This window comes from Elephantulus edwardii, unplaced genomic scaffold, assembly GCF_000299155.1.
Source record: "Elephantulus edwardii isolate Elephantulus edwardi_28Jun2011 unplaced genomic scaffold, EleEdw1.0 scaffold00260, whole genome shotgun sequence".
NCBI classification, from domain to species: Eukaryota; Metazoa; Chordata; class Mammalia; order Macroscelidea; family Macroscelididae; genus Elephantulus; species Elephantulus edwardii.
The window spans coordinates 570,458-583,444 of record NW_006400010.1 but is presented as its reverse complement, the minus strand read 5'-3'; the positions used below and the strand labels follow the sequence as shown (position 1 = coordinate 583,444).

The 12,987-nt window shown below is 44.5% G+C and overlaps 1 protein-coding gene across 1 annotated transcript; it reads left to right on the top strand.

Moving 5' to 3' along the window:
* The first annotated feature begins 10,156 nt into the window (after nt 1-10,156).
* Nucleotides 10,157-12,967, top strand: NUDT17 (nudix (nucleoside diphosphate linked moiety X)-type motif 17). The gene is given in 9 exon segments (XM_006903802.1): nt 10,157-10,348; nt 10,567-10,750; nt 11,281-11,306; nt 11,435-11,527; nt 11,757-11,855; nt 12,089-12,225; nt 12,605-12,757; nt 12,887-12,921; nt 12,924-12,967. Coding segments are annotated over 9 exon segments (963 nt in total).
* Nucleotides 12,968-12,987: the final 20 nt, after the last annotated feature.

Sequence of the window (12,987 nt, the reverse complement as noted above, 5' to 3'; positions counted from 1 at the left end):
ATTTCTTGATGACAACCCTAAAGCAGATTAGAAGAGAAATTCCTCAGTATTAACTTGAGCATGTATGAAAATTAATAGCCAACATACTTAGTGGAGAAAGACTGAGACTTGAAGGCAGTAACAAGACTAGGGTACCTATTCTCTCAGCATTTCTTTTCAATATTGTATTTAACAACCTAGCCAGAGTATTGTTGTTAGGTACTGTTGAGTTGATTCCAAGTCAGCGACCCTGTGTGCAAAAAAATGAAACCTTGCTTGATCTTGTGCCATCCTCACAGTCGCCTGTGCACAATGTGCCACTGTGTCCATCTATCTCATTGAGGATCCTTCTCTCCTTCGATGACAGTCTACTTTTCCAAACATGATTCCCTTCTCCAGGGACTAGCTCCTGATTGCATGCCCAAAGTGTGTGAGACAGAGTGTCACCATCCTTGTCTCTGATGAGCACTCTGACCACACTTCTCCCGAGTCAGATTTGTTTGTTCATAGTCCGTAGTCCACAGGATTACCCTTTCCTAACAGCACAATTCAAAGGCATCTTCTTTATTCATTGTCCAACTTTCACATGCATATATAGCAACTGAAAATGCCACAGCTTGGGTTGGGCACACCTTAGTTTTTAAACTGTCTTTAGCACTTGAAAGAGATTTTAACTGAAAATTTTCCCAAAGCAACAGGGCATTTGATTTCCTGACTGCTGCTCCCAAGGGTGTTGATTGTCGATCAAATAAAATGAAATTATTTGTTCAGGATACAAATTGAATAGGTATAATAAAAGACCACAACCTTGATGGAACACCTTTCCTGATTTTAAACTACTCAGTATCCATCCCCGTTGTGTTTGAACAACTGCTTCTTGATGTATGTGCAGGTTTGGCATGAACACAATTAAGTGTGCTCTTCACAATGTTACCTATGATTTACTATGATCTGCACCTGTCAAATGTCCTTGTATAGTCAGTAAAACTGTTTCTAGAAAGTAAACATCTTCCTAGTATTCGCTGCTTTCTGCCAAGATCCATCTGACATCAGCAATGTTACAACTCTCATTCCACAGCCTCTTCTAAATCTAGTTTTAATTTCTCACATTTCTTCTTTGATGCACTACTCTATCCATTCTTAATTATCTTCAGCAAGATTTTAATTATGTGATACTAATAATAACATAGGGTCGCTATGAGTCGTAAACTACTTGACGGCACATAACAACAATAGTAGTATGCCGTAACAGTTACCCATCCATGGTGGACAGTGTTTGCTGGAGCTCCCAGTTTAAGACAGGTTTACAAGCAGGAGTGGCATCCACTTCCTAAACAACATGCCTCTGGAAACACTACAAACTCTGATAAAGGACGAGTTATAGAAAGGCTTCGGGCCTTTTGTTCATAACGTAGCTATGATTTGTGCTCAACTTGACAACAATCAACAACAAACAACAATAGTATTATTTGAGAATATCTGCTTTCTGTTCGATCACTTTTTTTAATGGACACAAATATGAATCTGCTCCAGTAGGTTGGCCAGGTCATTGTCTTCCAGATTTCTTTGCATACATAGGTCAGCAAGCATATCCAGGGTGCATCTCTTTGTTGAAAGAGCTTCAACTGGTATTCCATTGATTCCTAGAAACTTATTTTTATCAGTCCCTTCAGGGCAGCTTGGACTTCTTCCTTAATTACCACTGGTTCTTGATCATATACTCTCAAGTAAAATGATTAAGCTTCAATCAGTTCTTTTTGGTACAGTGACTCTATTCCTTCCATCTTATTTTGATGTTTCCTGCCCTGGTGGCATGGTGCATAGCCTGTCAGCTACTAACCAAAAAGTCTGCAGTTTGAATCCTCAGGATTCTCCACAGGAGGAAAGTGAGCATTCATCTCCTGCTAAGATTTACCGCTTCGGAAACCCACTCGAGGTTCTCTTCTTTGAGTTGGTATCAGCTCAGTGGCAGTGAGTGGTGGTGTTTTAACTATCAGACGACCCACCAGCTCCCTGATAGCATATACCTAAAAGACTCGAAAGCCGAGAGTCAAAAAGACATTTGTACACTGGTGTTCATTGTGAGACTATTCACATGTTGTTATGTGCCATCAAGTCCCTTGCAACTCATAGCGACCCTAGGGCTGTTGTACATAGGGTCACTATGAGTGGCTATGAGACTATTCCCATAGTCAAAGGCAAAAAAAATCAAAGCAACCCCAGCTAAATATCCAGCAGCAGATGAACAGATAAGCAAAATACAGTAAGTGCATGCAATAGAACACTACTTAGTAAGAGAATAAAATTTTTTTTTTTTACAAAATCTGACCTTTTGCATTTATGAAATCTATTAGGTAGGGGGAAAGTTCCAAGAAAAAAAAAGTTATTTTAACCATTCCTTGATGCTATTTAGCACAGTCAAAATTAACTGTGCTGAGATCCTGTACTTTAACAGAAACCGACTGGAATGAATGTGTGTGTGGAATGTAAACAGACAGTAATGCTGACAGATTGATGCTGAGAGAAATGGTGGGGAACTGTGCAGTTCTCTTCATAACTGAAGTAAAAAAGTACTTTCATCCATACTCTATGAAGCTTGTTCGTGAGTAAAGTGAAAATTCTATAGACAGCTCAGTTGAAATATGTTTATAAATTCAAGAGTGAAATGTGCAAATATCCTCCTCAGAAAGAACAGTGGTCTAATGTCTCAAGTGTCTAGACAGAAATAAGAGGGAGCGAGCTCCCAGGCTGCAGGGACAAGCCAATTTTGTCATTTGGGGGAGTATATGTGGCTCCCACCTCACTGGGTAGGACTGAGAAGGATGCAGAGGATGGTCCTGCAGGTGAGCTGCATGGACATGGCCCCATCTCACCGAGAAGCACTGGGACTGTGGGTGAGTCCGGGTTGGTCAGTTGTTTTCAAACCTGGCATATGGGTGTTCTTTAAACTGTATTTTTTCCTGATCTCATCTTGACTTCATCTCTACCCTCCTTTCCTCCTGGTGGATCCTGCACCCCCGCATGGCCTTCTCACTCTTGTCTGGCTTGTGGCTCTTCTTCCTCAAGCAGCAGCAGCAGCAACAACAACAAATCGAAACCCCAGGGATAATGGTGCCTCCCACCACTGACATTGCAGTGTTCAATGCCTCGAAGTTCACCCAACAAACACCCTAACGTGCAGGACTCAGCTTACAAAGAGAACTAGGTGGCAAGATTTTTCTGACTGGGTAGTCCAGACATGCCTTGTTGGTGTTGCACCAAAGACACGACACATTTTTCAGGCACTCTTCATGAGTTTTGTTTGAATTCTGAGAGCAAACTGTCCTGAGGGGCTGCTGCACCAGGAAGAGCAGCAAGAGCTGTGTGAAGGCGCTGAGGGGCAGCGCCAAGCACGCCATTGGCCCACAGGTGCCGCTGGACGTCAGGGTCACTTGGGCCCAAGTCGGTCAGTCGGCTAGTACCTGCGCGGTTATCTGACACCAGCCTCAAGCTCTGTGTCTTGAAGAGCCGCAGCCAAGAGAATAAAATCTTGATGATACAGGCTACAGTTTGGGTAGCATGTGAAGACATGTAGAGTGAAGCATGCCAATCACAAAAGGGCAAATATTATATGACCTCAATATAAAAAGACAACAGGAAGTAAATATATAGAAAGCTAATTTATTAGTGGTTACCAAGAGTGGGAAAGGGAGGATGATGACAATGGAAAAAATCACACAAGGATATGATTGCATTATTATTGTAATTGTCAACAAGTTGTGTACCTATAAAAAGTTGAATTGGCAGAAGTTACATGAAACATAGCAAAGACACACACAAACTGCTGAGGCTGTTTATGCACAACCAAAATCTCATGAGATTGGGTTCCTTGGTTTGGGGTTTTAGAGTCATAGTTTCATGGGGGATCCAAGTTACATAGCTTAGTAATGTGTTTAGTGCTTCTGTTTACCTCCTAGTTTATTGTACAGTGCTTGGGTTAATTGCACAAGCTTGCAAGTGACCTTCCAAGGCAGTATTGGTCTTTATTTCCTTTGAGCAATGGGTGGGGAGGGGGGAGAGTCAGTAGGAGGAGGATATGAAATATCTGAATAATTGCCTCCATGAGCAGCTACCTCCTTTGTCATGAGACCAGAAGAACTGGGTGACACCTGGCTACCATTACTGAACATTTTGATCAAAGATTTCACAGAAGAATCCTGATCAAAAGAGGAGGAAATACAGAGCAGGATTTCAAATTCTTATGAGCTCTACATTTTCTGACCCAAGAAATCTTTAAACGTCAAAACTAAAAATATCCCTGGAGACCATCTTAAAACTGAATGGTTTAATTACTAAAAGTGTCTTCCCTGAGCATTATGTTCTTCTAAAGGAGCTCCGGTGGGCCTAGTGGTAAGAAGCTGAGCTGTAATCCTGAAGGCAGGTAGTTCGACACCACCAGCTGCTCCGTAGAAGGGTAGGCAATCTCCTGTGTGATTAACTGCCTCTGAAAACCTGCCAGAGGGTCAGCTATGGGTCAGTTCCAACACTATGGTATACAACAAAAACAAGAAGATCTCTATAAGACCAAAGTAACAATTTGATCTCAAAGGGTTAAAGAAGAACCTTAGGAGGCAGTAAATTAAAGTTAATGAGAAAGGAACAAAAACCTCAAAAGTGTAAAAATGGCTATACAACTCAAAAAGTCATTAATGTGGTATAACCACTCTGGATGGCAGTATGGCGCTTTCTCAAAAAGTTGCAAATAGAAATACCATTTGACCCAGCAATTCCACTACTGGGAATATACCCCAAAGAAACCAGAACTGCCACCCAAGCAGATATATGCACACCCATGTTTGTCCTGGCTTTCTTCACAATAGCAAAGAGTTGGAAACAACCTATCAACAAACAAATGGATAGAGAAGCTGTGGTATATTCACACAATGGAATACTATGCTGTATTGAAAAACAAGGAACTCATGAAAAATTAGCAAAATGGATGATCTGGAGGACATTATTCTGAGTAAAACATCTCAGTCACAAAAGGACAGATATTGCATAGGGCCACTGCTGTAAAACAGAACTGACATTGGAGTTGAGGGAAGGCAGAGAAGGAGGGGAGGAATTTATATTGCATTGAAACAGATGAAGGAGAGAACTGTTTAAAAGGGACATATGATTAGGTATTATTGTCATGACGAGTCCAGAACGAAGGCTGCATAGTGGAGTGGGGGGAGCGACTGTATAAAAATGAAAGACTTTTACTTTTCAAAGAGAAGAGTGAGGGTGGGGCAGGGAGAAAAGTGCAACAATGAATGGGAATCAAAAATCTCTGTAAATTTTCATTAAAAAAAATAAAAAGTCATTAATGTCACTAAATGTACTTGTAGAAATTTATTGCCCTAGTGTGTGGTTTTTTCTGTGTATATTCTCAACAACAGTAAAATTGAGAGGGAATGAACATGGAGGAGGAATGGTAATTCTAACATGGATATAATTTGTCCCAGCAGGAGACTTCCATTCATTTAAAGCAATTAGCTGTTGTTTTATAATATTTTCAGTTTCTTACCACTGTTTGTTTTCTCTAACAATTGAATGCTTCTTGATTGCTATGTACTATTTTAGAGACAATCTATAAAAAGAAATAACATATTATCTCTGTCCCCAAGATACTTACTACACACACACACACACACACACACACTCACACACATATGTGTATATGTATATTTGGAAGGAGGAGTGGCATCCACTTCCATAACAGCTTGCCTCTGGAAACCCTATGAACCTGGAGAGAGGATGAAAGCGTTGAGGACTCGCCTTCATAGGGCTGCTATGAGTCACCTGTGACTCGAAGTCACTTAACAACACAACAACAATATATATATATATAATATATAATTATTATATATAATATATTATATAGATAATTTATTGAGCACCTACTGTATGCCAGCCTTGTTTGTCTGTTGTTATGTGCCACTGAGTCACCTGTGACTTATAGTGACCCTATGTACAATAGCTCTGAACCCTGCTCTATCCTGTGCCAACCTCACCATTTCTGATGTACCTATCCCCATTACTCCAGTGACTGGGTCAATCCATCTCATCGTGGATCTTCCCCTCCACCTTCCTAAGCATAATGTCCCTCTCCAAGGACTGATCCCTCCTTGCAACATGCTCAAAGTATGTCGGACGGAGCTTCAGGAACCTTACCGCCAAGGAGCAACCAGGTTTCACCCTCTCTAGGATGAACTTGTTTGTTCTCTTAGCAGTCCACAGTGTATTCAATACTCTTCTCCAACATCACAGCTCAAAGGCATCAGTTCTCTCTCTCTTTTTTTTAATGAGTCGCAAACAACTCGATGGCACACAACAACAACAACAACAACAACAATAGGTTACATACAGATATTTCACAAACTTTGTGAAAACTGTATCATTGGACAAAGGCTCTGTAGGGTCACTTTCCTCAGAGTTAATTATCCTCACAAAACTCAGACCAGGTCTGTGAAATGACTGTCCAGCTTTCTGATTGCCAGCCTTAGGGATACAAGATTAAATAAGCCTTCACCATATAGCCTAGATTGCCAAAAGAACAAACTTGTCTTGGAGGAAGTATAACCAGAATGCTCCTTAGAGGCAAAAATGGTGAAACTTCATCACACATACTTTGAGCATATTGTCAGGGGGGAGGGCAGTTCCAGGAAACAGATGCCATGCTGGGAAAGATGGGAGGTCAGAGAAAGAGGAAGATCTTCAACAAAACAGATTGGCACAGTGATTACAACACTGACAATGGTGCAGGATAAGGCAAGGTGTCAAATCTGTTGTTCATATGGTCACTTTGAGTCACTGTTGAGGATATCTAACAACATAAAGCCTTCTAAACAAGGGAAAAAGCCAGACTCATGGCCATTGAGCTGGAACTGACTTGTAGCAGACCCCCAAACAGGTTTTCAGAGGCTTTAAACCACAACAGAGGGAAGTGCCTGTGGTGGATTCCAATCACCGGTGTTTGGGTTTGCAGCTGAACCCCCTACCCACTAAGCTTCTCTATACCATAATGAGAGGAGATAAATATGTTCACATGATTTAGAGAAGGGGGAGTTGTGCTGCCACAACAAAAGCAAGTGTTTGAATCTCCTGTGTGATTTACAGTCTGAAAATCTGCTGGAGGGTCAGCTATTAGGTTGATTTTTACTAGACATTTAAGTAATGCATTTGAGTTTTTAAATTTAGAGACAAGAGAAAGCACGTATGTTGTTATAGCCATTACGATGGCTCCTGCACCACCCTCACAATGTCTGCTGCACTTCAATCCATTGTCACAGCTACTGTGTCACTCCATCCTGTTGAAGGTCTTCCTCTTATTTTGATGACACTACACTTTTTTACAAGCATGATTCTCCTCTCCAGGGACTGGTCCCTCCTGATAACATTTTTTTAACTGCACTCTCTTCCAACAGATTTGTTTGTACTTTTGGCAGTCTATACAACATTTGATTCACTTCCATAGCTCCACAATTCAAAGGCATCAATTCTTTGGTCTTCCTTATTCACTGTCCAACTTTTATATGTATATGAAACACTTGAAAATACCAACGCTTGGGCCAGGAACACCTTAGTTGTTGAAGTGGTATCTTTGTTCTTTAGCACTATAGATAAGGTGTAGCAGATTTGCCCAATGCAATATGTTATTTGCCTTCTTGACTGCTGCTACCATGGTTGTTGACTGTTTATCCAAGTAAAATGAAATCCTTGACAAATTCAATCATCCCTCCATTTATTATGATGTTGTTTACTGATTGGTCAAGTTGTATTTTTTTTCTTGGTGTTTTCCATCACAGATTCTTCCAAATCTTTGCTTTCTGTAAGCAACATTATGTCATCTACATATTGCAGATTGTTGATGAGTCTTCCTCAGTCCACATTCTTCAGCATACGAATTCAGTAGGTTTAGTGGGAATGTTTTAAGAATAGAGAAGCACCAAAGGAAAAAGGATTAATAAGCAGGAAAGAAAGAATCCAAAAGTGGACACTTAACCTATAGTTTGAAAGAGGTTTTTCCAGGTAAAGCTTTGGTATGAGAGGCCATCCTGCTTCTTGGAGAAACTTGAAAAAGAGTGTGCTGCCAGAACTGAAACAGGGAAACAGGCAGAGTTAAGAACTGGTGGGTCCTTGCAACACTTGGTGTTGGCCTTATCCTGAAAGTAGTGGGAAACAACAGGTTGTGTTTTAGACTGAGCGCACTTCAGCAGCACTATAAAATGTGAATTGGTTAAAAATTAGTGAATTGTTCAGGAAAAGCTTGAAGCAGGACTACTTGGAGACTTATGGTAATATTGCAAGTGGACTATGATTAAGACGAACTAGGGCAAATGACCATGGGGCCAAATGACTGGAAGAGATCTATATTTGTTCCCATTCCAAAGAAGGGTGACCCAACAGAGTATGGAAACTATAGAACAATATCATTGATTTCACATGCAAGGAAGATTCTACTGAAGATTATTCAAAATGACTGGAACAGCACATTAGCAGAGAACTGCCAGAGGTACAGGCTGGGTTTAGAAGGGGTAGTGATACTAGGGATATTGTAGCTAATGTTAGATGGATCTTAGCTGAAAACAGGGAATACCAGAAGAATGTCTATCTGTGTTTCATTGATTATGCAAAGGCATTTGACAGTGTGCATCATAACAAACTGTGGCTAACTCTGAGAAGAATGGGAATCCCAGAACACTTGATCGTTCTAATGCAAAACCTATAGTTGGACCAAGAGGCAGTCGTCAGAACAGCGCAGGGAAACACTTCATGGTTCAGAACTGGGAAGGGCGTACACCATGGATGTGTCCTATCTCCATACCTTTTCAACCTGTATGCAGAACAGATTATCCGGGAGGCTGGGCTCTATGAGAAGTGTGGTGTCAGGATTTGTAGAAGAGTAATCAACAATCTGCATTATGCAGATGACACAACCCTGCTTGCTGAAACTGAGAAGGACCTGAAGCACTTGCTGCAGGTCAAGAACTGCAGCCTTCAATATGGACTGAGGCTCAATATCAAGAAGACAAAGATTCTCACCACTGAACCAATTGGCAGCATCAGGATGGATGGTGAAGAGATTGAGATTGTTCACAGCCTTCGTCTGCTTGGCTCCACAGTCAACACTCTTTGACACCAGCAGCCAGGAAATTAAAAGACGTATTGGTGAGGGGAAGTTTGCTGTTAGGGACCTCTCCAAAGTACTGAAGAGCAATGGTGTCTCTCTGGAGACCAAGGTGGATCTGATACAGGCCATGGTCTTTGCTATCACTTGTTATGCATCAGAGAGTTGGACAACGACTAGGGAGGATAGAAGGAAAATTGATGCCTTTGCGTTGTGGTGTTGGAGAAGAGTATTGAATATATCATGGACTGCCAAGAAAACAGATTCATCCTGGAGAGGGTTAAACCAGACTGCTCCTTGGAGACAAGGATTCTGAGGCTTTGTCTGACACACTTTGGACATGTTGTAAGGAGGGACCGGTCCTTGGAGAGGGACATCATACTTGGTAGGGTACAGGGCAGGTGCAGGAGGGGAAGGCCCTTTTAGGTGGATTGATTCAGTGACTGGGGTAATCAGGATGGGTGTGTCGGAGGACAGTGCGATTGGCATAGGATAAGAGCAGGGTTTAGGGCTGTTGTACATAGGGGTCACTATGAGTTGCAAGTGACTCGATGGCACATAACAACAACAACAACAGGGCAAATGAAGGTCCAGAGATGGAGATAAAGACATGGAGTTAAGATGGAGGGACAGAATCTGCCGCACTCTGTTGCACTTTGTGTAAAATGACTAATACTATCCAGAATGTTTCCTGGGTATCTGACTTGAAGACAGATTTAACCAGTTCGAGCTGATACCTAGTATAACATACATGTATAAGTGCTGGCGGAAGATTAACATGTAAGTTCATCCAGGGATCACTGTTCTAGACAGAAAAGATGGAGAGACTGAACTGAAGTGAAGCTGAAGAGGTTTTCCTCTTTGCCATCTAGTAACACTCCACCCACTGACGGTCCCCTGGGCTACGTTTTGATTTCCCACCTCCAGTTCGGGAGGCCTGGCTTCCTCCTACCCGACCCCGAGGGAGGAGCAGAGGAGCCGCTGGGCCACCAGAGGGCGCCGGGCGTCCGGAGCGCGGGAGCCGCCATGGCCGCCGCGCGGGTGCTGCTGCTCCTGTCCGGGAACCCGGAACCGGCCAGCTTCGCGCGGAGCGTGTGCGGACTCCTGGGCGCCGGGCAGGCACTCTGCCCCCGACCCACGCACTGCAGCTTCAAGCGGGGACAGCTCGTCCTCTCGGACAGGCCGTTCCCAGATGCCTCGACCACACTTCCTCTCCAGGTCTGGGGAGGTGGTGACCAGCGGCGGGGAGTGCAGGGCTGCGCAGAGGCCTGGGGAGACGCTGGGAGCAGAAAGCAAAAGCCCTGGGTGCCCCGCAAGTCCGCCCCATTTGGCCTCTACCACGAGGTGTTAGCCCATTTTATAAAGGCCATATCCACCCTACCCGACTCCCGCACAGCTGATCCAGAAGTCTAAATTTGCTGGTTTCTTCCTACTAGCGACCCCCTTTCTGCCCTTTTGCGGCCCTGGACCAGCAGCCCAGCGCTCCCCAGACCGAATTACCCACAAACCGAAGTGTGGACTTGGGTGTGGCTGTCCTTCTGCAATCCAGCGAGCAGAGTGTTCTGCTGACACGACGGACGCGCACCCTCAGAGTTTCCCCCAATCTCTGGGTACCCCCAGGTGAGCACCCTGGAGACCAAGGCCCAAAGTCTAAGGAAGCTGCCTTCTCCCAACCCCTATAGTTATCCCCAGTCCCATGATGATGGAAATGTGAGTGGGCAAAAAAGGTGGCCTGACCACTAGAACTAGGGGCTGCAACTACACCTGTGTCCACTAGAGGGAGGGCAGTGTGAACACACAGTAGCGAGTCAAGGGCCAAGCCCACCACCTCTCATAATTATGTGCTACCTGCTCAGAAACATAGCTAATCCTACAGGTTTTCAGAGGCAGTATCAATGGAATCAAGTGTTTTCGGGATGGGGAGGATGGGACAGGATAAGGCAGGGCTCCTGATCCATTGTTCATAGGGTCGCTATGAGTTCTAGTCGCCTCAATGGCACCTTACAACAAAATTAAAGGGAAGGATTGGCCACCTTTCTCCCTGTCAGTGCAGCTAATAAATTCAAAGTGTATGCCTTTGGGTTGGCAGCCCATCTCACTACCACTGAGCCACCAGAGGTCCCTTCTCACACATTGGTCTGTTTTTGCAGGTGGGCACGTGGAACTGGAGGAGGAGGTAACCAGTCAGGCAACTCAACCTGCACCATTAACCTGAGACCTAAATCTGGGTGTGGGCTGAAGGAAGGGCAAACAAAAGGGCCTTAGAACTTTGGAGTACTTGAACCTCCTCTCTCCAATTCCCAGCTGCTGGATGGAGGACTTCGAGAGCTTTGGGAAGAGACAGGACTACAGCTGGCTCAGGGCCAGTTCTGCTGGATCCCTCTGGGGTTATGGGAGGTAAGACAGAGGGTCCTTCTAAATAACTCTCAGCAGCTTCTACCATCAGTACACTGTCTTGGGAGAGGGTGACATCTTGTTCTTTACACCCACCTCCCTCACCCAGGACCCTGCAGGACCATCTCTACCAGCCAGTTTCTCAGCTTTGAGCCAGCATTGTTTTACCGCAAAACTGTATTTTGCAATCTCAAAAAGAGCAAGTTCTCAGTTTTCACAATTTCCTTCCTAGTCGGCCTACCCACCTAGGCTGAGCTGGGGATTCCCCAAATATCATCACATCGTTCTCTATCTACTAGTCATCTCCCAGGAGTCACAGCAGCAGCTGCAGGTAGGGCTGGCAGTGAAAGAAGGAAATGGGGCTCAGAGGTGCCCAGGCAATCGGTTCTTCCTCTGATAAAGGTAGGAGAGGGGACCTACAGGAGGGTAAGAGAGTAACCACCCAGCAACAGCCTCCCCCCAGCCCTGTCCCATGACTCTCTATTCCACTTGTGGGTCAGCTGTGGTCAAAAACAGACCTCCCAGGGAGAGGCTTGCCTGAGGGATCAACATATCTGGCCTTAGGCAAGGATCCAACCAAACCCAAGTGAGGTGAACGCCTTTATGTGGCTGAGACCAGATGTAGCAGCCGCAGTGGCTGCCACAGAGGATGGAACAGAGACAACCAGAACTCTCCCCCAGGACCTACCACCCTTTGTCCCGTAAGTGTTTCCACAACACGCCAACATCACCACACTGGTAACATTCTGCTTCTGTCCCCTTCTCAGGAACTGTGTGCTGTGGGGGAACTTTGCGCTGTGGGGGAACTGTGTGCTGTCAGGGATAAACTGGTCAGAGCACCCAATATTACAGATAGAGCCATCCAACTCAATGGAACTTGCTCTGACTGGCTAAGACAAGCCAAGCCCAGCTCTCCTACAGGGAGCAAGTAATTTCTCCATCTTGAACCCATTTCCCTTCTGTAAGATGAAGTTAACCCCCACCTGCCCCCTCCTACGATTGTGATTAAATGACCTAATGGAGATGGAAGTGCTTTGTAAACCACAAGGCACAGCCCACACATAAGTTGTCATTACACAGTGCAGTGGAGCTGCAGGAGAATGGAGAAACCCAACCTCTGTCCCTGCCCATGTCCACAATGCTGCGGACTACCCCAACCACAGCAGAGGGCGAAGAAAGGGTCAGCACAGGGACCAAGTTTGCTCTCAAGCTCTGGCTGCAACACCTGAGCAGGTAGGAGTACTTGAGGGCACCACACACCTGGACAGGATGGTCTAGCTGTGTTTTCTGGAAATGGGGAAGAGAAAGGAGGGAATGACTAAATGCTCTTGTTTCTCTTCAGTGACAACCCCATGTGAAAAGTGGAGCTCGCCTGAACCCATGGCCAGCCAAAGAAGACCAAATATGAATCCTCTTCCCCAAAGTCCACAAGTCCCTCCTTAACCCACCTCTATGACACTCAA